The sequence below is a fragment of the Aptenodytes forsteri genome, unplaced genomic scaffold (assembly GCF_000699145.1).
Source record: "Aptenodytes forsteri isolate BGI_AS27 unplaced genomic scaffold, ASM69914v1 Scaffold124, whole genome shotgun sequence".
In the NCBI taxonomy this organism is placed as follows: Eukaryota; Metazoa; Chordata; class Aves; order Sphenisciformes; family Spheniscidae; genus Aptenodytes; species Aptenodytes forsteri.
In genome coordinates, this window is record NW_008794230.1 from 710335 (window position 1) to 734504 (window position 24170).

The 24170-nt window shown below is 34.0% G+C and overlaps 1 protein-coding gene across 1 annotated transcript in view; it reads right to left on the bottom strand.

Annotated features, from left to right (window-relative positions):
• Positions 1 to 10175: 10175 nt before the first annotated feature.
• Positions 10176 to 24170, bottom strand: part of FMN1 (formin 1) — a 157833-nt gene continuing 143838 nt past the window's right edge. The window contains 3 exon segments of the mRNA XM_009285818.1: positions 10176 to 10254; positions 11347 to 11431; positions 23667 to 23816. Of these exon segments, the coding sequence (XP_009284093.1) occupies positions 10210 to 10254; positions 11347 to 11431; positions 23667 to 23816 (280 nt within the window). The 3' untranslated portion in view covers positions 10176 to 10209.

Consider the following 24170-nt stretch of genomic DNA (forward strand, 5'->3'; position numbering starts at 1 on the left):
ATAAAACTCATAAAATGAACAAAAATACTGAGGAAGAAAATATAGTCTTTTATTTACAGTCAATGGTTCCTTAAGAATTTAGTTTAAAAATAAATACTCCATTTTCCGCTACAAACTTTTACAAAGTTAATCATGTGCACATCTTGTTTTTTGAGAAAATTAAAACACAAATTTACATCAGTAAGCTACATGTTTGAATTCTTTGCAGTTTGCAGAAATATTGTGTAACTTTTAAACAAGCATACTGAACCTGGAATATTAACTGGATCAATAAAGCAGTGTAAATAAAAAATATTATTTAGACAGAATTATTCAAACAGAGAAACCTACAGTATCTCAACAATATATTTTGCATACAAAAATAAAACTGATAAAATGAACAAAAATACTGAGGAAGAAAATATAGTCTTTTATTTACAGTCAATGGTTCCTTAAGAATTTAGTTTAAAAATAAATACTCCATTCCGCTACAATATAAGCTACATGTTTGAATTCTTTGCAGATCCCCAAAATATTGTGTAACTTTTAAACAAGCATACTGAACCTGGAATATTAACTGGATCAATAAAGCAGTGTAAATAAAAAATATTATTTAGACAGAATTATTCAAACAGAGAAACCTACAGTATCTCAACAATATATTTTGCATACAAAAATAAAACTGATAAAATGAACAAAAATACTGAGGAAGAAAATATAGTCTTTTATTTACAGTCAATGGTTCCTTAAGAATTTAGTTTAAAAATAAATACTCCATTCCGCTACAATAACTTTTACAAAGTTAATCATGTGCACATCTTGTTTTTTGAGAAAATTAAATTTTCAGATACATAGTAGAAACACACACAAACACACATATACAATTAAAATGTGAAGGGGGGGGAAGAAACCACCTGATTCTATTTAGCTTGTTCTTTTAAGACATTTATAACATATTTAGTCAAGAGCTACCCAAAGGAGTTTGATTCCTGAAAAACAAAAAACCTAAACCAAACTAATATTCCATTATTTTTGCTGTATGCTTTGTGGGATGAAAAATGCAAAGTTGAGCTCAATTCAAATATATAACTGCTGAGTGTATGTGTTAACATTCAAGCAAAACTATGATTTTATTAAAGCAAATCCCATATGGACATGAGAGACTTAAACCCTGTTATGTCTGTGAAACTTGCTAGGTACACAGAGAATATTAATAGCATTGCGAGAGAATTTGCCATTTTGCTACATCTTCAAAGAGAGGTTAACCAGCCAGAGGCCTGTATTTTGATGGTTTTGAGTCATATGGAGAGAAGAGAGGGAAGAGTACCAACAACAATAACGTTCAACAGTGCAACTATTCAACCCAAAATGATTGGAAAAGAAAACAAAAAAAAAATTCAAAATAACTAAGTGAAAGTTGAAAATCATACTATAATCCTACTAAACACACTTTCCAGAGGCCGACTCTGATTCCTCCCAAAATGATATTTCCCCGTTTTTTCTTCCTATAACTTCTGAATATGGTGAAGCTTTTAGCTTTGTACTTCAGAGAGTAATAGCTGAGTACGATGACAGGGGCAGCTTTTCTTCTTGAGGCTGATATATCCGAAAAACAAAGTGTCATTATAATAAATATATATTTTCAAAAAATTATAAAAAGAATTCTGTTTCTCCTGGGCAACATATTGCCAGTCATCAGGTAGGCATTCACAGCTTTGCTGAGAGATCCTACAAGAAATAGTACTTTTACCAACGCTCTGTAAAAAGTCCTTATCCAATCCCATCTGACATGGAGCATGAGCCTTCGCTTCCTTTGCAACAGGTATCATTGACCTTTCAAAACCAGTGCAATATGACAAGAATGCATTTCATTTGACATAACTTTTCTGAATTTGACACCTGAAAATCCATTAAATTTCCCTCTCAAGTCTCTCCCTTTTCTGAGCTATATGCAGATGAAACAGTGTTGTTCAGGCTACACTAGTTACAAGTGGACGTGTTGAGCGTGCACACAGATTATTTCACTTGACTAGCACTCAAGCCCCCATAGAGGCTTGTCCAAGACAAGCTGGCTTGATTATCTGCTATAATATCACCTTTTAATCAAAACAAATAAACAAACCCAAACACTTCAACAGGAAGTTATGTGAGGATGGGCTTCTTCAAATGAAAATCCACTAGAAAGAAATAGTGAGCTTTATATCGTTTTAATGGCATTTTTTAACATTTTCTTTTTAGGTACGTTACTGAGTCTCTTTACTTGGCCCCTGGATAAGTGATGGAAAATATGTATAAAACGAAATGCCAAAACACTCAGATACATCTCCCATATCACACATACTTCTGGTCTGGAATCAAGCAGAAGTTGATTACGTAACTAAATGCACAAGTTCTGCCTCCTATTCAGAGAGACAGGTTTTCTTGACGTAAAATGGTAATAACAGAAAGGCATGAAAACACTGTATTGATTGTCTAACTCTTTGAAACCGAGTTGTGTTCAACTTAGGTGAATTACTAAGGTTCAACTCGTGCTCAGTAAAGCTGTGTAAGTCTTTATTGTGGTTTGGAAGTTAATTGACCTCTCCTCACCCAATAGTTGAGTTTTTCTTGGACCTTTAGGAACCAGTTTAGTAACTACGTGACTTTACTTTTATTAAAAGAAGGAGAGTGGGGAATTCTATGAATCACTGAGGAAAAACGGTTATAGGGGAGGAATTCCCCATGCCAGTTTGCTGAATTTGAACATTACAGGGAATCTTTAAGGAATGAGATTCATAGCTGGACCTTCTAATTTCTTTACAGCCCTTCTAAAACACACTGGACTGCAATACAATATGAATAACAGAATAAAAAGGAATCAGAAAAATGTGTTGCTTTTATGTGGAATGAAAAGAAATCAGATTTATTCCTTCACCTTCCTGTCAGATATGAAAGAAGTATAGAACAGAACTGTGGCCTTGTTCCATTTTGATTCATTACAAAATGGTATCTCTCCCCCTAAAATCTAGCAGATACCAACATCATAAAACCTCATTCTAATAAAGAGAAAAAAATAAGAAGTATAAGAAGAACATGGCTTTTATCCAGTTTATAGTGATTAGCTGCTAATGGCAATACATTCCTTAAACTACTTTACAACTAAGAAATAAGCATCAGGTGCTATACAATATACATGTTCATTTGCTGACTATTGATGCTCCAAGCAGTAGGAAATAGTGCTATATTCTTTGATCTCTACACAGTTTCTATAGCATGTTATTTGTGGATAGTTGCTCAGGATGAGCATTTGTCCAGCTACAATGGAATCTATTTACAGCATGCCAAATGAGAAAGTAAACATACAGAACTACAAGCTTGGTCCCTCTGGGAGAAGTCAGAGAGAAAATGCACCATTTAAATTTTTCTAATGCATAATTCACAGATTGACAAAAAATCATCTTGTTGCAGATTCAAAAAAAGATTAAAGAAACACTATTGACCAGTGAACAGGTATTACAGCACCTCTTTCTAAAGTCACTTCAGCTTAACATCTAAGGATGCTGTGTGTCAGAGTCAATATAGTACACGAATCTCAGACTGTGCCAGTACTCTTTAGGACTTTGAGCTTATCAAATACATTACAGTTTAATAGGTATCACAAAAACACCCCACCTACCATCTTTAGGATTATTTTGTGCCCCACTTAACTTCTAATTGCAGTGAAGACAATAGTTATGAGTGATGGTATTATTTGGCCCCATCATTTGGCCCTAAGCTACAAGTACTAGTTTATGATTAGGAAAGGCTGAGAACTCAGATGGCCGCTAAACTCTTCTTACCTCTAGGAAAATGTGAAGGTTGCTGGCAGGATGACACTGGGAAACCTGAAATACAACTGCCTGTCGAGACTCTGTTAGTGGATCTCTCTTTCAACAGTTTTCGTAGTCAACATTTTAGTGGTCGCAGCACAATAAAAGAGTAAGAATATATAAGCGATTCTGTTCATGTTAAATAATCATATAAGTAATAAATACAAGAACACAGGCACAGAATGAAGTTCATATATGAATGCAGAATTTCTGAAATCTGTAGAACCTACTTAACGGATACAAAAAACTATACAAAATTTCTGCTGTTTTAGAAGAGTCTGCTAGCTTTTACTTTAATCTGGAAATGTAACTATGATCTCTTTCCCTTTTGAAAATGTATGGCCATTGACGGCATTTTTCAGTCTCCCTTCCAGGAGCCCCTGGGGCAATCTTGGCTCAGGGAATTCAACTGCAGTGTAACTCCAGAGAAGCCGTACTTTTGGGAATTGATGGCTAAAGCAAAGATGCCATGCCCACAGCCTCATCCTCCATCCTCCAAAAGCTCCCAGAGCTCCAAAAATCTTTTGAGGCAGATCTTACCACAGAAAAGAAATCCATGTCCCATACTGGGATAGTTCAGGATAATTTTCAGAACAGGATTCTAAAAGAGATTTTATTCAGTCTCACGACCCCATAATGTCCTCTATGGATATTTTTTACTGTGTGGGCCACAGGAATACTTAGATAAATAAAACTATTTGCATATATAAGCACTCACTATCAGCCTCTATAAAAAGGCTTCGTACTACCTTAATATTAGACTGTTAAAGATGAAATTGAGGTGACAAAGTATGAAATGAAATTAACCAGAAATATCTAATAATAAAAAAAAAATTGCTGCCTTTAATTTAAGATGACATCTAGCAGAAACAAACCACAGGAAATGCAATGCTGTTCTACATTATGGGAAAGCTTATGTTACTTGGTAATGTCCTCCCAGGAAGGTGGTGCATTCTGGGTCTAAGTTATCAGTTCAGCATTTTTAATTCATTGCTTCTTAAAACAAATGTTCTTTTATACCCAGTACTTACATTTTACAAAGAGGCTCTAATTTCAAAGGTTGAATTCTATGAGCTATTAAATCAAAATAATTTAAAGCCAGTTGAAGCTTGCCAAATTTACTGAAAATATTACAGAGTTTAGGTGTACCACATTTTCAACAAGTGGAAAAAAACCTAACATCCATTTTAGTAATGTTTCTAAGAAGATTTTTTTAATTGAAAAAATTGTAAAAAAAAAATCAAGAAATAAAAGTTCTTGCAGGCATTTTGAAAAAAAACTTGCAAAACCAAGTATTTTTGAAGAGTTTTACCAATTTTGCTTGCATAAGTTTTGAACTTTAGATCAACAATTGCGTAAAATTGTTATGGTTCAAACCCTATTGAGCAGTGGAAATGTTTGGTAATGATATTAACAGGTCATATCTAATAATTCACTAAAAGGAGAGACTGTTGTTTAAATTTTGCATCACGTTAGCTGTACCCAAGGTAAACTCCCTTGCATATGCTCAAACCTTTGACAAATACTAAGGAACTAGGGTTTCTGTGATTGTGGGATTTCACATTGTGCAATCCAAAATGCCAGTTTTCTCAGACCTAGATTGGGAATCTCTAAAACAGTGTTGAATTCCTGAATACATGAATTTGCTACCTTGTAAATACTACAAGATGCATCAGACAGATATTAATTAATTAATCATTTGAAATACAAATGTTTATAATTTGACCATGGTTTCCTGCATTATGTTGTTCTACACCACACTATTTGTGGTATTTTAAATTTAAAAATCACAATAAAGAGCTCTTCTAGCTTGGATAAGAATATTTCATTACAGCTGAGAAAAAAATATTTTATTTGGTCTTTTGACATACTTATTGTTACATTTTTCTGTCTAGTTCTATTTGAACTGTTTTTGTTATATTTTTCCTTGCTGGGTCAAGGAACCATTTAGTTCCTAGTATTTTCTCTCTTTGAAGCAACTTATTGACTATAATCAAGTTACCTCAACTTTTTTATTTACTTTACATTTATATGCAAATACGTAGGCTTATCTTCAAAAGAATAATGCCAAAGAGAACTCTCCAGACTGTAAATCCTGACATTCACTAACTGGCATTAATACATTCTAAAGGCATTTAAAAACAAAAAAAAAAAAAAAAAGGAAAGAAAAAGAAAAAAGAAAGAACGAGATCCATAACAATATTGAACAAGATTGAGACAAGGCCAAGAATGAGCAAAAACTATGTGGATATGATTTTCTGAAATTATAAGCTTAGACTCGTGTCTAAACATAGATTAAGGAAGTAGATTTTCAAAAACACATCAATGCTGTAATGAGATGAATATTTCTAACTTGTTTGGGTGTTTCTGAAATTCCACACCCACACAAGATTAAGGCATCCATTTTTAAGATATTCACCTGAAGCAATGAAGAAATAGTATTACTAAATAAGTAAATACACAGTCTTCCACTGTCCCATATTAATCAGCTAGGAAAGTTGTGTAGATAGAAGAAAGAAATTGCTAACAATTTACTGGAGAATCAGGGCAATAAGAACCCTGTATGTCACATGGAAAACAAAATATTTTATTCATGTTTCATGTAGAAAAAAATTAGACTGGTCAGAGATACCCTGTCTGTTTATATCTGGTTGGAGGACATATCCTCAGCAATTCAGAAAGGTTGAATTCCTATGTAAACTTTATCCTTCCTAGAACCGCTTAAGATGTTCAATTATTTTTCTCTCTGCTTTCTGAATGTTCCATCCATTCTACTTTAATGTTCTATATGTACAGAAACTGAAGATCATGCAGTTTTTGTTTTGCTGCAAAAAAATTCTAAGTTAAATACAAAAGTATAATATTATTCAATCTATACATTTACAACCCTATAATAAAGCACATGATAAAACATTTACATGGGTTAGTCATGGCAAAACACCTGGGTAGTTTTCATAGATTAATAAAAACATAATGAAAATATAATTTATATTGTCAAAATATCTCAAAGACTCTAAAAGGTTTTTCATTTTAAAATCAGTAAGTGGTAATGTTGTAAATAAGGTAAAGAGCACTTCAGAAATTATTGATATTTACTCATCTACACTGAATTCTTCCTAATAATTTGATTTATAAATCAGTAATGTATATAACTTTCCTGGGTAGTAAGCACATACTGAGTAATATGGGTTTTAATAGTGCTTTGCTTTACAGACTTCGAGAAGCTTGGCAATAATAGAAGAGTAGAAAACAAAATAAAAAACAGAAAAAAAACCCCTCTTAAGCCACATCTACTTTGTGGTCACAGAAGTGACTTCTATGTAGTGTAGAGGTATTTTAAATTACAGAGCCCAGAAAATTGTAACTGTCTAGCTGTTGCTGCTTGGCTTAATTTAGTCCACTCTTTACTTTTACTTCCTTGACAGCAATGGAGACATGTACCAGAGATTTCTGTTCCATTCCATCTTTTTATTTTCTTTCTTTTCTCCTTCTCTCCTTTTATTGCCCCCCAAACTAGAAAGCTCAGGGTAAAGTCAGGCACCAAACTCAATGCAAGCTTAAAACAAAACTTTTGGTGACACTTGGTGACCCCAAGATGAATGCTGGTTGATGCCCACTTGTTATGTCTGTAGTGTCTAAATATTTCATAATTGAACAGCTTACATATATAATCTCTGTTAATATCTCTTCTCTAATACAACATTTTGGTTAAGGTCAGCCGGCGTACCATTGTCACTTCAATCACTGTCTAAAGACACTTCTGGGTATCACTAGGGGTGTAAGTGTGATATTTAGCTGACAAATTCCATCCAAGAGTCTTAAAGTCTTGATTAAGAGAATGAATCAAATAGTCTGTGTGAATTCTTTTTTTTCATTTAAAAATAAAAATCCTCTACTAGTAGTAGTAGGATTTAAGTCATGGGTGAAGCTGGAATCAGAATCTCTGTCTTGAGAATAAAATCAGTACAATTGAGGATGAGGAAGAAACAATGTCTCTGTGCTATATAAGTTTTTGAATCTTCTGAAAAAATAGCCTAAATTCTCAAAACTTTGGCAAATTGATAATCTGAAAAAAGAATTATAAATCTCATCAAGGAATGCTTTACACCAATAATTTTAATTTTAATCCCTTTTTATATACATTTTTCAACATTTCAAAATGAAAAGTCAATTTAAACTGAAAAACAAAACTTCACATTTGAAAATTTTGAAACAGGATATTTCAATAATTTAAAAACTTTTTTCCATAATATATTTCTAATGAGAAATTTGAAGACCAATCCTTTTTCACAAACAGTGCTACTCTTGCTGATTAAAATTTCAAGTAAAACATTTCATTGAAAAATTCCCGATCAAGTCAAACTGCAATATACACTATCTTCATGATAGATAGAAAACCATATCAAAACTCAACACTTGTTTGCTTAAACACTCATCAGAATTGCCTTGCTTGCTGTTGTTCTTTGGCTTTTATAAGCATTATTGCTCCTGTTGTTTATCACTAATAATACTGGAAACAAATGTACTTTACCTATTTGGTGGAAGATAGAAAATGTAAATCTTTGGAATTTATTTCTCTGCAATGGCAATAGTCAAACTACAAATCAGATTATTTTTGCTGGTATATTATTGACTGTTTTCATAAGAATTATGCTTACACATCTTGAGTATATCTGCAGCAGCTAGAAACTCCAAAACATACAAGGGAATCTTGATCCCCTTATTTTTATTTATGAAGGAATGAGAGAGATACTCATTTAAGAAACCTGCAATATATGAAATCTTCAAGTTAATTCATGAATGGGGGTGTCCACAACTGCTGTTCTCCTTAATAAGCATACGCTTCTAGGGATGACTTTGCCTTAGGTTTCATCGCAGTTTCTCTATCTAATTTGCTGTATGGATAACCCATGTCCATCTCGTATATTTTTTCCAGCTTCTAAGCAAAGGACTAATACCTTCCCCCATTACTTTTTTGTACATTTTTCCTTCACTTAATTCCTCTTTGTAACCAACTTCAGACACCATTATCATAAAGAAGGGGATTTGTCTCTTACAGACGGCAAGCAGAAGCATGTTTTCCCCAGTTTGTTGTTCCTATTTATAGGCCGTTACCTCCTTGTATTTAAAAATCACTTTTCTGTTTTACCTTAAATTAACTTCTACTTCAAGATCTCACCTTCTAAGAGTCCAAATCCTTAAAATGCAGTAAGAACATTCAAGTAACAGTGGATATTCTGTAGGGGTTTTTTCAGGCTCTGCTACTTTACGGGCAATGGTTATAATGTTACAGGAGGACAGCGAGACTCTTTTATTTCTTCCTCAAGTTTTACTTATTAAATTAAATTATATATATATGTATGCTGGACACAATCTTCATACAAATATAGGGGGACAAGAGCAGGCTGCATAATTCTTCATACAAATATAGGGGGACAAGGGCAGGCTGCATAATATATTTTAGAGTGAGATATTAACTGTTTAAAAGAAAGCTTTCAATAGAATTGAAAGCCAGAGATTTAATGGCAAATGTGCAACTTCATGGAGATATATATTGTTGTTTTAGTTCAATGAATAATGACTAATAAAACCATCATTTTATGGAATTGATATTTTCAATATATACTGAAATAAAAATATACATTTTTATCATTTTTCTTTTGAAGCTCAAAATTTAGGAAATGTTAGGTTAAAACCATAAAAATAATGAATCAGTTATGCCATCAATCATAAAACTAAGGAATTTGAAGCTGTTCCTTTTCATGTGCAAAATATTGTTTCCATTTCAATGTATGGCATAAGCTGAAGCTTCTATAAAAATATTTATAGTAAAATACAGCATAAATCTATAATTACATTTAATCAGTTTTAGAAAGATGCATCCAATACTTAGACACTGTAAAATAATTTAGAATCAGTCAATTTTACCTCAGTTACTGCTGAAGTAGCAAAAAGTATGATGTAATAGTCTTTTGTGAGCTGAATGGCATATTTGCTCTCATCTACAAAAAGCCCTGTAAATAACCTACAGGTTGTTAGTCACTACTTAACTCAGCATCCAAAATGCTCGTTTTAGCTCTTCCATATTAATGCATTATGCATAGAGTACTTTAAATAACCATTAACAACCAGATGCATTTTAAGCAATGTAAGGAAGAGTGACAGAAAATAATTTTGACTTCCCATGTAAAAACCTTCTTAGAATTCCCTCCACTGAATGTACAAACCCTTCCGAAGGAACTGAAAAGTCTTTAGTGGATTGTCTTGGAACATATCAGCAAAGCAAAATTCAGTATCTAATATAAGGTGCTCCCTGGGCCATGGGTGTAGTAAAGCATCATGCAAGGTATGAAGTCACACTAACATTTTCATCTTTCTTCTTTCAGTTGGCAGTCACATTGGCTTCCTTTTGACGTAGTCTTTCTTTCTGTTAAAGAAAAAAAAAGAGTTTTATTATCATTCTTGTCTATAATTTTCCATCTCCTCTCAAGTTGCCATGAGCATTTGGTCTAGAAATCTGAGAAGTACTAAACGAGTCACAGTAGATTAGAATTTTCTTTAATTAAAAAAAATTAACACCTGGAGCACTCAAGGAAGGCTCAGAACCAGTTCATTACTTACTGTAGAGAAACTGAGCTTGCTTTAGCTACACGCTTGTCAAATACTGCGTACCTTTAAAAATACACAGCTCTGTGAAGACCAGTGCAGATAGAGAAAACCAGATACTTTTCAAATTCATGTGAATCTAATACCTTGTCTTGTCTGGAATGGTTTCTGCTGACATAAAGGCTCTAATTTAGCATTAGCTAGATTATATTGTTTAATGACCTCTTCCCAAGCACGTGTAGTCATTCATATCTCTGCTGGCTGTCCTGCAACTGATATGCTCTGCTGGGAATGGAAATAATATACTGATTCCTTCATGTACATTTCCTTCCCTTAGTCTCTTGCGTCCTACTGTTTGAGAAATGCTGATCTAACCTATGTGCCTTGCACACAGACAAAAAGGGTTTTATCTACAGTGTAAATTATTAGTCCTCCTTCTAAGTTGTATTAAAAAAAAATGGAAAACGGCAAGGAACAAAATTGGGATTTAATCCCTTCTACCATTATTTAACAGAGCAAACAAGATTTTGTAAGGTTTTGGAAAAAACCACACGCTCAGCCATTGGACAAATGTATGCAGTGAGCCTGAATGCACTATGGAGCATGGAAGAAAATACAACAGACTTCAGGGGACGGGGGGAAGGAACCAGAAAAGCAGCTCTTACCTTATTTTGACATATAAAATAGCAGAGCCATGCTTAGGCACAACTAAACTAAGTTTTAAACTTAACTGTTGGACTACCGTAGGGCATAAGCTTAAAGATTTCTCCTTAGGAAGAAAATCACTCTGCTACATTCAAACTAAGCATACTATGTCACACTTCAACAACAGCAGAAACCTCCCATCATTATGAATGACAAGAATAGTGTCACAAAAACCCTTCTGAATGTCATACTGAGAAACACATCATACCAGGCTAGCTGTAGGATTGATTTTCTTCGTTTCAACTTTCTTCTCTGCAGTTAACTCTCTTACTGATTGCTGAGCCACTTTAATTCTGAAACAAAATACATAGAAAAGACAACGTTAGATTCAAAGAAATTAAAGATGTTCTGGCTCTGTTTGGTATATACTCTATCTGTAAGAACCATCACCCGAACTTCTTTTAGGCACATTAGCCCAACAAACTGCTATTACTATTCAAAGGCACTTAATAAAGTACCAAAAGTAGAATAGAGTACATTTTTGAGTAGAGAAAATCAAAAGCAAAAGGACAGTCTGCCTGTATTGCTCACTGAAAATGTCATCAGGCAAACAATTCCTCTGTTCTTGCAGGATCTGGGTTTTATGGAGTATCTGGGTTTTATGGAGTATCTTTCCCACCAAAAAAGCTGCAGTGTCAAGGCAAGAAGATTCTCCTCTGAAAAAAACCAAAAGCTAGCTGGCTCAATCTGTTGTATATATTGAATATACTATTTTAGTAGGCCATTTGCCAAGGTACACATTATATTTGCTCTGAAAATCTTAAAATGAAAGCATCTGCCAGTTTTTCCTTAATGTTTTCCCTGTTGATTTATATGGAATTGGCTGACCAGTCATTGATGTGGTAATAGGAGGAGAGGCAAATTAGAAGCGGTTCTTGTCTAGGTGTAGTTAAACCTGTCTTGTGTGCAGCTACAGACCAGTCTACTGAAAGCACTATTGAGATAAGGGGAAAGAAGAACACAGATCTGATTCCTCAGTTTCTTGCCTTTTGCTCTTAAGGTCTTGCATATAGAACCCTTGTTTCTGTGGGGATTTAACAAGAAGAACCCAATCAGAACTTTAATCAGGAGGAAAAGGAGAAACGGAGAATTTAACAAAAAGGGACTTGACCCTCCTCTTACAGACAGTGGAAAGGGCAGGGGAAATTATGTGCTAAACAGTGATAAAAAGGAAAGAAAATTCTTGGCACTCCTAAGACAGTATCTGCCCAGCTATCAGTGCCTTTAAAATGCTAATGCTATAAACACCTATTTTACATTGCTGTATGCAAAATGCAGAGGGAAAGAAGTTGAGAGTTAATTTTTACAAGCAAGGAGAACTCAGCAAACCAATTTTCACTAATGTACACCAAATCAGTCCTTTACTATAAACAACAGATTTCTTGGCACTCTTGAACTGAAAAATTCTACTTTCTTCTCCTATTTATTTTTTTCCAGTGGCAGAAATAATTGCTATGGCCAGTCAAAAAGTATTTAAAATACCATGTCCAGTTCAAACCACTTTTGACACACTCAATTTTTGAGGAATTTGGGAAGAAAAGCAAAAAGGAAAGTGGATTATAGCTGCAATTACTGATGTGTACTTCCTTGCTGTAACACTAGCAGCAAACTAGTTTCTGGACAACTTCTTTGAAAAGTATAGAACACATTCATAAGTTCATTATTGTCTTTATCAATGCTCAGTGTTGGAAACTAAAATTCCTTCTCTGAGCTATGAATTTTAGAAGCTCTGCTGGGTAGTTATTGTTGTCTCACTTTCCAGTGCTTAAGAACAGGAGGAAACAGTTATACTACTTTTAAGTAAATTTATTTTCAATACTATTTAGCTACAAGATTGATTCAAGCTGTAAGTACACCCTCAAATACATAAATATGAAATTATTATTCTGTACATTTTTAAATATATCTGAAGTCTTTTTAAAACTCATTTAGTGTTCCCTGTTTCTACAGGTGAACAACTAAGTGGCAATACACCATTCCATCTTTTTACAATTTTTTGTTAATCAGCACAGTTTACTTCTTAATGATAGATGATACACACACACGACAGCATGCTATTACTCACAGATACAAAGTTTATGCAAAGATGATGATGTGTTTCAAGTGACAGTATTCAGGCTCAGAAGAATCACACCAAAGGATCAACTTCTAAAATTTCCCTATTTTGAGCACATTTTCTTTTTGATCACGTTCTCTTTGGTCCTAGAAGTGTTTTCCAAACAGTTTTTGAATGTTTAAAGTCCATGTTTTCATCTGAAGGGATAATTCTAGGGATTACAAACTTTTACTTAAAAATAAAATTACGCCTGTCACTGATTTATGTCTAGCTCTGTGTATTTTATTCCATATTTGCACAATTTCCAGGAAACCTGGATTTTTTAAAATAGAATGCATAGTTTGGAATACAAAATAAAAATAAACCAGCTCACTAACATGATTTGAATCATGTGATATTTGGCTCATAAAAATGACAGACTAGTTGTATGTTACACTTTGGTCTCCTAGGGAAAGAAACCATCACTTTGTTAACATATGACTGATAAGATTAGCAGGCATTATCAGAACCATAAGTGCATAATTTAAAAGGAATGTAATTCTTTGGGATTTTTTAAAATCAGATGGCTCAATTTTAAGAAAGTAGTTAGCTCAGTAATTACAGCAGTGAAGCACCCGTGCTGTAAAGGTGCCTTATAAATAAAAATATTTCTTTGTTAAACATGGACAGGATACTAGAACTGCTTATCATGTTTGGAAGCACTACCCTTGAAATGAGAAGACTGAAATAGTATGAAAACTATAAAAATCAAAATCATAAAATTGGCTAACAGCAGAAGTCTAATTTTCATATTTTTGTCCATTATTTTGCTCCTATTAAAAAACCTAGATATGAATACATAATTTTAATAGTCCATTAAAAGCTATGACAGCTTTCCATCAAAACTCACAAACACACACAATATTCTTTACCCCCATCTAAAGTTGAATGTATGCACAACATTTGACTGAGTCTGTTGCTGAAACAGATAAGTAAAAACAAACAAATCACACACTTAAAGAATGATTAGCTAGTGACTAGACAAACTCTGTTAATTCAACTTGGGTATGCCTCTTCTCTGTTCACTCTATTTTTTTTCTACCACCTTTCCTTAGCACAAATAGAAAGAATTTCCCATTTGTATAAATCGTATAATATCATAACTTTGAAAAGATTTCCATTAAAATACTAAAAATCAGAAGTATATTAAATTAGAAGTAAAATTAGAGATGAATAAGATACAGAAAGAAAAAAAAACTACAAATTAAGTACATTCCAAAGGATAGAACTAAAATACTAATTATTTTCTGATCTTTTCTTAGACTCATATATTATGTTATTAACCAATCTGCAGATATACCACACAACATACTATTATTTTTAGTTAACTTAAAATAAACTATTAAATGTAGTTTTAAGTTAAGGCATTAATTGTAGTTTATGAGAATTTATATAGATGTAAGTTATTTAACAACTTCTTATAAAAGCATAAAATTCCTCAACTATTTTAATTGTTCAGCAATTACTTGTTCAAAGTCTGTTTGAAGTAAAACAAAAGCTAAGTGATAGAATGTCAAAATGTAATATAAATAAATATTCTGTTAAATTTCCCTTCTTCCTTGTGAGTAACTGCAGTTATATTAGATGATAATGAAGGTGGCCAATTTTAACATTTATACTTTATAGAAATGAGGTAGAATAGAAAAGAATTTGAGAGAATATGGGAAATCCACTGAAGTCTTGTGTTCAGTATAAGGGCCAGCAAAACATCTAAAGAGGACTTTGAAAAACATTACTACAACATTTATTGTAGATTTACTAGACTAAATGTGTCTTAGTGACACCGCTGAGGGGGTGAGATTTACAAAGTATGGGCTTAAAATGTTTACTCACTTCATCCTGTTACTAAAGGTCGTTCGTTACTTAAGTGTTACATGATACACCAAATAGAAGTTGGGAGAGGATGCAGAATCTTACATAGTAAAAGGGCTCCCTAGAGAGGCAGGGAAATCATTAAGATGGTACAATAACCAGCTGGAAAGGTAATAGGGACTGATAAGTTCTTCAACTTAGGGAAGTTCAATTAATATGTATTCTGACAAGAATCACCTCAAGAGCCTTATGCTGGAGGAAGAGTAGCAGAATCAAGCCCTGAGACAGAGCTCCACAATTTACAACTCACAGGCGTAGGCTGAACAACATGAACTAAGCATCCCACCAACCACTCTATACCCCTTTCTTCTGAGTTTTTGTCGTGTGAATTAATGTACAGGGGAGCAGCTCACATGAACTGGACATTTACAGAGGCATGACCATGAGGGGGAGTTTGGAGATGTGCAAAGGAATTGTCTCAATTAAAAGATTTTTTTTTTCCTATATCAGTATAAAATAGCATGGATGGACACACTAGTCTAACCATGTTTTAGAGATTTCACAGAAAAGAAATTGGGATTGAATCTAATAGATGTGAAATCAAGGAGGAAGAAAGGGGGATAGAAAAGTCAACAGAAGTATATCTAAAACAGAAAAGCAAGAAGGGATAGAAGCATGTAGTAAAACATGCTAGAAAAATAGTGACAAGGACACTTTTGAACAGAGAGCACTGCAGAGGACAAAGAGACCAGAAAGGATGGTAGAATAGCTGAATCACAACACAGAGAGAAAAGGTGTGCAGGTGCTAATTTAGCAAGCAATAACATGAAGCCAAAAAAATGAGTGCAGGTCGGTTAAGCCTTGAAATCTGAGCAGCTGCAACATGGATGTGTTCAAAAGAAAAGTTGCTCTCCTTCAACAGTGAGGTCAATATACCTTAATGAATAAAGAAGATGTGGTGTCAACTGTAATACTGAACAGTATTGCACATTACCACACAATATGGAAAACAAAATCAAATTAAATTATCAAAACAATGCATTTTTAAATAGAACCATGACTCTAATACTGCATATGGATCTTTACTATAAGTAATGGGATAAGCAATGGGAATATAATTGGCTTTTTCCTGCCTCTATGTGGCAGGTGTTGTCTTCCTCTGTAAATTGGATGCAAGTCAGGCCTCTTAAATTAGAAGATATTAGTGAAAAATAAAGACATTATTTTTATTCAAAATTATTATTTTTATTTTGTAACTAGGGACACAGAAACTAAATCTAAACATAAGCCCGTATTTATTAAAAGTATCCTTCATAAGCTCATGAAAAAACTTTTCCTCCTTACAGGAAAAGGTATTATCAAGCCAGGGACTAACCAGATAAACTCATTATCATTTTCACCCCTGCTTCCCATTCAAGTCAGACAGAAGAAGGTGTGAGCTGGCACACTCCATGCTCTAAAGCCCCCAGTTAGGAAAACTAGAATCCCTTCTAAACAAGCCAGTTGCTACTCATGTATGTTCAGGCTCTACTGGTGTGCGAACACAGAGACCAAATTATCTGGTTCTCTCTCAATCTCTTGATATTCTGGAATAATCCATTCTCTTTGCTTCTACAGCTCCTTCCATGCAGCTGGTGGGTGATGTGGATAGCTGTGTGTTATGAAATAGCTTGGAATGACAATTCTGTGCCACCTGAGCTTTCCCTGACTTGAAGTTCAAACATCTCCCATAAGACCGTGTTGGCATAGGAATTGTTGTGCAATCCAAATCTTCAGATATGGGTGGGGATGAACAAGCAGGGCTAGCTACAGTCAACATCAACTGTTCAACCTAGAGCCAAGCTGCATACCCAGCCCAAATCCTTAACACAGCTGAACAGGGACTCCCCTTGGGAGACTAAGAAATATCCCCATAGCTCAAATTCCTTTCATGTGTTACATGCCTTACTGCTCTCAGTCATATGATAATTTCTGTACGCAGCCCATAAGCTAATCCTTAAGTAACAGCACTGTTTCCTGAAAACACTTAGCCCATGCAATGTAACAGGCTACATTTCAGTCTCAAAATTTTAGAAGACAGATGCCTGTGTATTACCTGGCCTAGCAGATGATTTTACAGAGTTTTTGGTTAGCTTCACAATTAGGAGCCTTATAACAGACTAAGTTTAACATTGTCCACTTCTATTACCATGTTGTACAATACAATTGCCTGATCAAGCCCTTCAGGCTTAAATCTTCTGGAAAGAACTTGGTCATTATTGATCAAATCTTTAACTTGCATTTAGAATAAATGTTCACTAACTAAATCAGTACAAATACAGTAACATGTATGTTGTAAGTGGAATTTGTCTTGAAACCTCAAATTGCTAATACGCTTGATAGGTTTCTATTTTTTCTGGATCTACTGACAGTGTTTTGATTACCTGTATAAAGTGAGTGAGAAATTTTAGCTCTGTAGTCACAACAAAAAAAATCTATTTTTATGCCTTTAGGAAAGCTGGTGCATAAGAAAAAACAATAGGAAGAAAAAACAATAGGAAGAAAAAGGCTACACCAATTCAGATAAAAAATATGTTTCAGTCCATCTGAGCTGGCCACTGGCAGATACCTAGGAGCATACAAGGACAGCCAAAGCATACATTGATAATCCCCACAATACTTTTGCAGCTGGAAACTCTCCATATATAACAGTCCTTCATGGATTTTTCTAATATGAATTTGTACTGTCACCATTTGGAAGCAATGCAAGCTTTTGGCATCTGTGACGTCTTGTGGCAAAGTGTTCAACAGTTTAAGTATGCCTACTGTAAAGAGGCATCACTGCATTTGGCTTGTACCAGCCACTTGTTAATTTCATTTGATGTTCTTCAACTGTTGTATTAGATGAGGTATGTAATGACTATTTCCCATTCACCCTTCATGCTTGTACAGATCCCTATCGTAGCCTTTTCAGTAGGGTCCTTTCCAAGCCAAAGAATTCCCCTTTATTTAAACGATTCCTTATGCAGAAGCTGTTCTGTATCGGATCATTCTTATTGTTACCTCTCCTAGCTCTGCCACATCCTTCTGGAGAAGAACTACATATGGATAACTGTAGATTCATATAATGATTCAGTGGTGGTTTCTGTTTTGTTGTATAGTGCTTTCCTAATAACACCTAAAAAGAAACACTATTTTTCTTTCCAAGAGCAAGAGCCCTGATGCAGCACTTTGCCAGATCTGTTCTATGCTCTATGGGAAAGAGCCATTTCTGTTTTGCAGCGCATGCCTATAATTTGTAATTACCTCCTCAGTTTGCCCCATAGCTACACCTTAACCTCAGAAACATGTAAAAATCCTCCCTTTTTTCTCTGTCTGCATTGCTAAACAATCTGGTACAACTCTTCATTAATTCATGTATCAGCTACTTCAACCTTACCCTTCTGGTATAGACAAAGGCTACACTGGCCACCTAAAATCTACTCAAAATGCATGTGGAAAGTAGACATGTAGAATGTCACCTTCTTCTCTTCTCTTTCTTCACTCAACCACAATTAACTTAAACTCACTCCAGAAGCTTTTATGTGACAATGAACCATTAGCCTCCAACCTGGTAATGCTGTAGGGCTCATTGATCAAATTTTCTCACAAATATGTTGCCTTTTCCTGATGCTGCAACTATGTGTACAAGGAACTCCCAGCATAAATCCATAAAGTCACATAGTGATCCTAATGATCATATTTCAAATAATTCCTTAAAACTCATTTATGTTGTGATGTCAGTTTGCCTTATTAGACCATTAGTTTAATATCAAATGAAATAAACAACATCTGTTACACTCATCTCTTGGCTTTTATCATACATGCAGATTGTATGATAACTGGATGATGCCCTATTTTGGAGTTTTTGGCTAATGCTCAGGACAGAGTGTTCTACCATAGTACAAATTGATCAAAATGGCTGCAAATCTAGACTCTCACTGACTCTCATTGTCTTAGGTAACATATACATGACATACAATAGATGAAAGAGAAATTCATTTTTTAAATCAAACTATAACATAAATCTGGTCTTCTAAAATAGATATAATGTCTTGAACCAAAGATTATTTCTCCTCCTTGCTCACTGTGATATTGAAAATGAAAATATAATTCACCAGTTCCTCTGTGGCAAGTGTTTCTGTCAAATTTGAGTAATTTTTTAGGCACAAGATAGTCTCAAAATTAGCTTATTCAGTGGTTAAAAATATTAAATATTGTATTGGCCAGCACTGCTAAGAGATTTTGCAATTTACATGTTATCTCTTATGACCATGTGGTGTTACAAACAAGGACTCCCCAGACTTACTCTTTTCCTGTGCAGAAATAGAGGGCAATGAATACAATTCATTCTGTATTTAATAAATGGAAGAGTTGGGTAGAAAGCTATAGCCAACTCCAATTTACTACAATAAACAAAAATTAATTGGGAACTGCTCAGTGCTTTTTCTTTTGTTAGGACATTTTCATCTTTACCATTAGCTGCCTACACTGCTACAGTCAGAGCTTCTGCTTTTCAAATCTGTTATTACCTTTGTGGCAAAAAAAAAATCACTATGTCTTTTTTCACTAGATTAAGCTGAAACAATCAACATGTTTTGTGCTAGTGATGAAATTCAAGAACAAAGAAAGCATCTTAAAAAAAAAGACCTTTTATAAAAGGTACCATTAAAAAATAGGATTTTTTTCCTATTTTTAAGATGAAGTATATGATTCTGTTCATTAAATAACGATTATGTCTTCTCCAGCTATTGAGGCAAACTTCGGTTCTCTTTTTCTTTTCTGAATTCTGACCTATAAAATTTTGATGTATGTTCAATCTGAGAGAGATGGCTTAATCCAGTACAGTAACTATTGTAGCAATCTTATCTTTGCAGTGTAAGCAGTGGGTCAAATTAACAGCAATAATTCCTTTTATATCTAATTACTTCATACTTAAAGGGTAACACCCATAAACACATAATGATAATCCTTGTCACATTTCTTTTGCAAAACATACAATCACGGTTTGTGATGAAACTACTCACTGCAAACTGTTAGTATTTTTTCTGTGTTTATACTTTTTCCCTATATTCAGAAGTGGCTAGGATATCCTCTTAAAATATACTTTAACAGATCTTGAACGCTTTAATAGACTTATAGATAGGCATTCATAGATATGTAAAAAGTATTTAAGTTGTTATAAATACATCTTTGTTTTGATTCTGAATTCATAGACATGCCCACTGCAAATAAAATTAGTAGTCTAAGAAAAGGAAGTGAGAGTGGAATTATATGTAATCTACCATGGTGTTAAGTGCCTTGTTGCAAAAAAAAAAACCCCGCCTTTGTTTTAGTCTTCAATTCAGTTATCATCTCAAAATTTTATAAACAGAAGAGAGCATAAAAGCACTTGATGTACCTGGATGCATAGACATACTAAATTATAAAGCTGCCAACAACAAAACTGGGTTTTGATGCAAAAGAAAACAAAAAAAAGTCTCCAAAATTTGGTGAGTATTATAGTGCATTTACATTAAGCTGTTTGTCAGAGACGAAGAGGTGATCGTCAAAGCAAATTTTATTGTATTGTAGTTGCATTCTGGTATTGAACGGAATACTATGTCTGAAAGAAAACTGTCATCATATTCCTATCAGGAATATGGTTTTAAAAATTGTCTTCATTTTATCTCTATAGACATTTATATATCATATCATATCATATCTCATATCATATCTATCTAGGTTTGTTATCTATCTGTAACTCTGTCTTGCATTCCTAAATGGTGTGCAAATTTTGTCCAGGAAAGAGACAATGATTCAACTATCTTTTTCAGGCAGCTAATTTATTTTCACGGTAGGTTAAATGCAGGGCAGCTCAGTTAAAGTGTTTCCTTTACTTTAAGAAAAAGTCTCATAGAAATCTAATTAGATTTCTACAGTTGTGTTACATTTGGGAGCCAAGTAGTTTTTAGACAAAACAGGGAAGATCTTGCAGCTGAGGCTGTCATTTAGTTCAAGGCAGTACTCTTTTTCCCTCATATTCAGAGATTTCAAAGTTGTCTGTTATACAATGCAAAGTAGTTAGTTTTGAGTATAAAATTTTAATTTTGGAATCTTAGATCTTTTGACCTATTTTTACTACTATCAGTTTTAACCTAATACATTTTTAATTATACCTTTGCATAATGATAATTCTGCATAGTATAAGTAAATTTTGAATTTTCTGAGCCATATTTCTTGAGAGACAAATTATAATCCAATATTAACATTCTTATATAAATGTAAACAATGAAATCCATTTTTAGGTATCTATGTGACTAGCTAATTCAGACATATTTTACACTGTTTCTGCAGCTCCTCCTGAAATTTGAAGGGTAATCCAACTGTAAATGTATTCACATAACAATATCAATACCTCGGTTTCAGAACCCATGTTTGAAAACATTGACTTACACTGCCAATTCTTCCTCTAAAATTTCCTTCAAAACAGAAGAATTGGTTCATGATAAACAGAATCTTTAAAAATGCAAAACAAATAGTGCATCCAATTAATTAGCCAGTTAAGAAAGACAGCTGTCCATTCCTGTCATACTAAGGTTTTTAGTTACCAATGTGCACAATGATTCTGAGCTTGCTTTTAAACTTTTTTGGACAGCAGCTCATCAACTGTTAGTCTCATACTTTGTAAAACAGAAGCCTCAAATGTTCACGACTTTACAGGACATTTTCAGGTGATGAAAATAGCTTTTCCAACATTCTAATCTACTGATTTTATGACTTCTTCTTTTCAGTAGCACACTACAAAACAATTTAGGATGATGAAAACAGTTCTTTTGTCATTCTAGTTTACTTATTACACAAGGCTCCTCATTTCAGCAGCTCATTGTCTTGATGAATCACCCAAATTTTGAATGTAAAGGACAATGAATTGTCCTTTTGAGATTAATGAAACTTTGTATAAATAATTTTAAGTGAACAGTCTATATAATCCAGAAACTGTCAGTACTTTGAAGTATTATAGTAACTGGTGCTCTGCATTCTACTGGTATTGCTTTACATTTATGAATAGGAATAAATGTATCCATCAAAGGAGCTGATGAAATATTTGCGCTGTTTTTTTATTTGTACATTTTATTTATATAATTATTAAACCATGAGAAATTCTCATTTCACCCCAATAGGAAAGCACAGAATATAGCAGTTCACTTACAAACAAAGATTTCTTGAATATTGTATTAAGAAAGTTTAAGAAGTTATGTAGTGTTAAAACATTTACAAGGCATTTTAAATCAATTTCTTTGAAGGGATCACTGTATGCCATCAGCAAGGTGCTAATTACATAAAAAGGAACGGATGCATGGTCTGGATTTTTTTTCCCCCGTGTAGTTAATTTCTATTCCTCCTAACTGCTTTTGGAACAAAAATAACTCATGATTCAGCAGAAAATATATCCCTGAGATGATCCTTATCATGATTATAGCAATCTGCTAGCGACTCCTTATTTTACACAGTGCAAAACAAATTTGTATACTGATCTAGACACAAGGAAATAAAAGATTCTTTGTAAATGTTTGCAGTTGTCAGCTTCTAAAATCACTCTAATCATAACATAGATGATACAAAAAGCTACAACTTTCAAGTGTTTAAAACCTGCAATATCTGTAAAACAATGTTGATAAGGTTGATAACTGGGAATTTATAATTCTACATCTTGTGCTTTAAAGATCTACTTCTACAAGAACCTAAAAGCCCCACTGATTTGGAGCAAAATGGAAAATGTAAGTGTAAATGAGTTTACTACTTTTGTTGATACTTTTTAAGACATTTTTCTCTAAATCTGTGTCAATTTGGAATAAGCATCTGGATTTATATTTCACGTTAAAAGTGATTAATCCATTCTTTTCCAAAGCATGACCGTACTACCACTCTTTACGTGTTTTCAATGAATTGAGATATAGTAAGCATCGTGCACTTGTACTGGAATTGGTTTTTCTTTGTAAAAGATTTTAAGCTTCTTTAAGAAAATCAGGCAAATAATTGAAGGTTTTAATTTTTTTTTTTTCACTCTAACTCATAAAATCAGGAGACTGTGGCGAGATCTAGCGGCAAGTAGTTTGATGTCCTCAGCAGGACACCAAAAGTCAGAAGTAGTGCTGTAAATTCAGTGTGGGGCTTCAACACTGTGTTAAGTGTGGCCTGAATCTCTGGGGCTTCCCTTTGATGCAAGTGCAGTATATTAACTGGAAAAGCATTCACTTTTATTTGTCTGTACTGTCTGCGACAGCAATATCGCCTCATTTAGGCTAGTTCAACATGAAAATGCACAGAGAAGCAATCTGTTACAAATTAGCACAGCTCCCCTTTCATTTTACTAGCTAGTAATTGGAAGGGGTTACAAAAGTGTAATTTATCAGATTATATGTGTTTATCTTTTTGTGGGGACAGCATGCCTTTGGTGAATTTTCCTACGCACCCTGAGGGAATAATCTTTCCTTGATGTCCATTAGATCTGAAAGAAAACAATGACGCCTGTGAAATATAGGAGTATAATTTGTTGGGTTTGAGAAGGAACAGTTTCCCAGACATCTAAAATGGTATTAATGACTTTATTAGAACCTTACCGTTCCTTGGAAATGCTTTTGCTCTCTCGTTTCCAAATGGTCTTGAAGTCACTGCAGAATTCGTACCACACCGTGAAAATGTAGTTTGGTGTGATCTCCTTCTCGCCAGGCTTTGGCTTTATCCCAAAGTATCCCACTGTTTCTTCAAAGCTACGAGGGAGGGGGGAAAAAATCTGTCAACACATAAGCCCACTGGGGAAACAGTTTCTCTGAGGGCTGGTTCCTGATTCAGTAGTCAAGGCTGGTAATTACCATAACTTCCCCTTAGCCTTGGAAATCATAGCAGCAATTCACGCTGAGTATAACTAGCTTCCCAACACCTACCTCATTCCCAGGAGGATAACTTACAGACGCATGAGCCATCATAGAGATATGTCACACAGGTAAATCGTGGGCATTCAATTTTAATGAGAAAAACTTAACTTCTTGCATTTCAGAAAATGCTATATTATATCTATTTCTTTAATTTTATTCTGCAACACTCCATGAAGATCTTATTCTCCC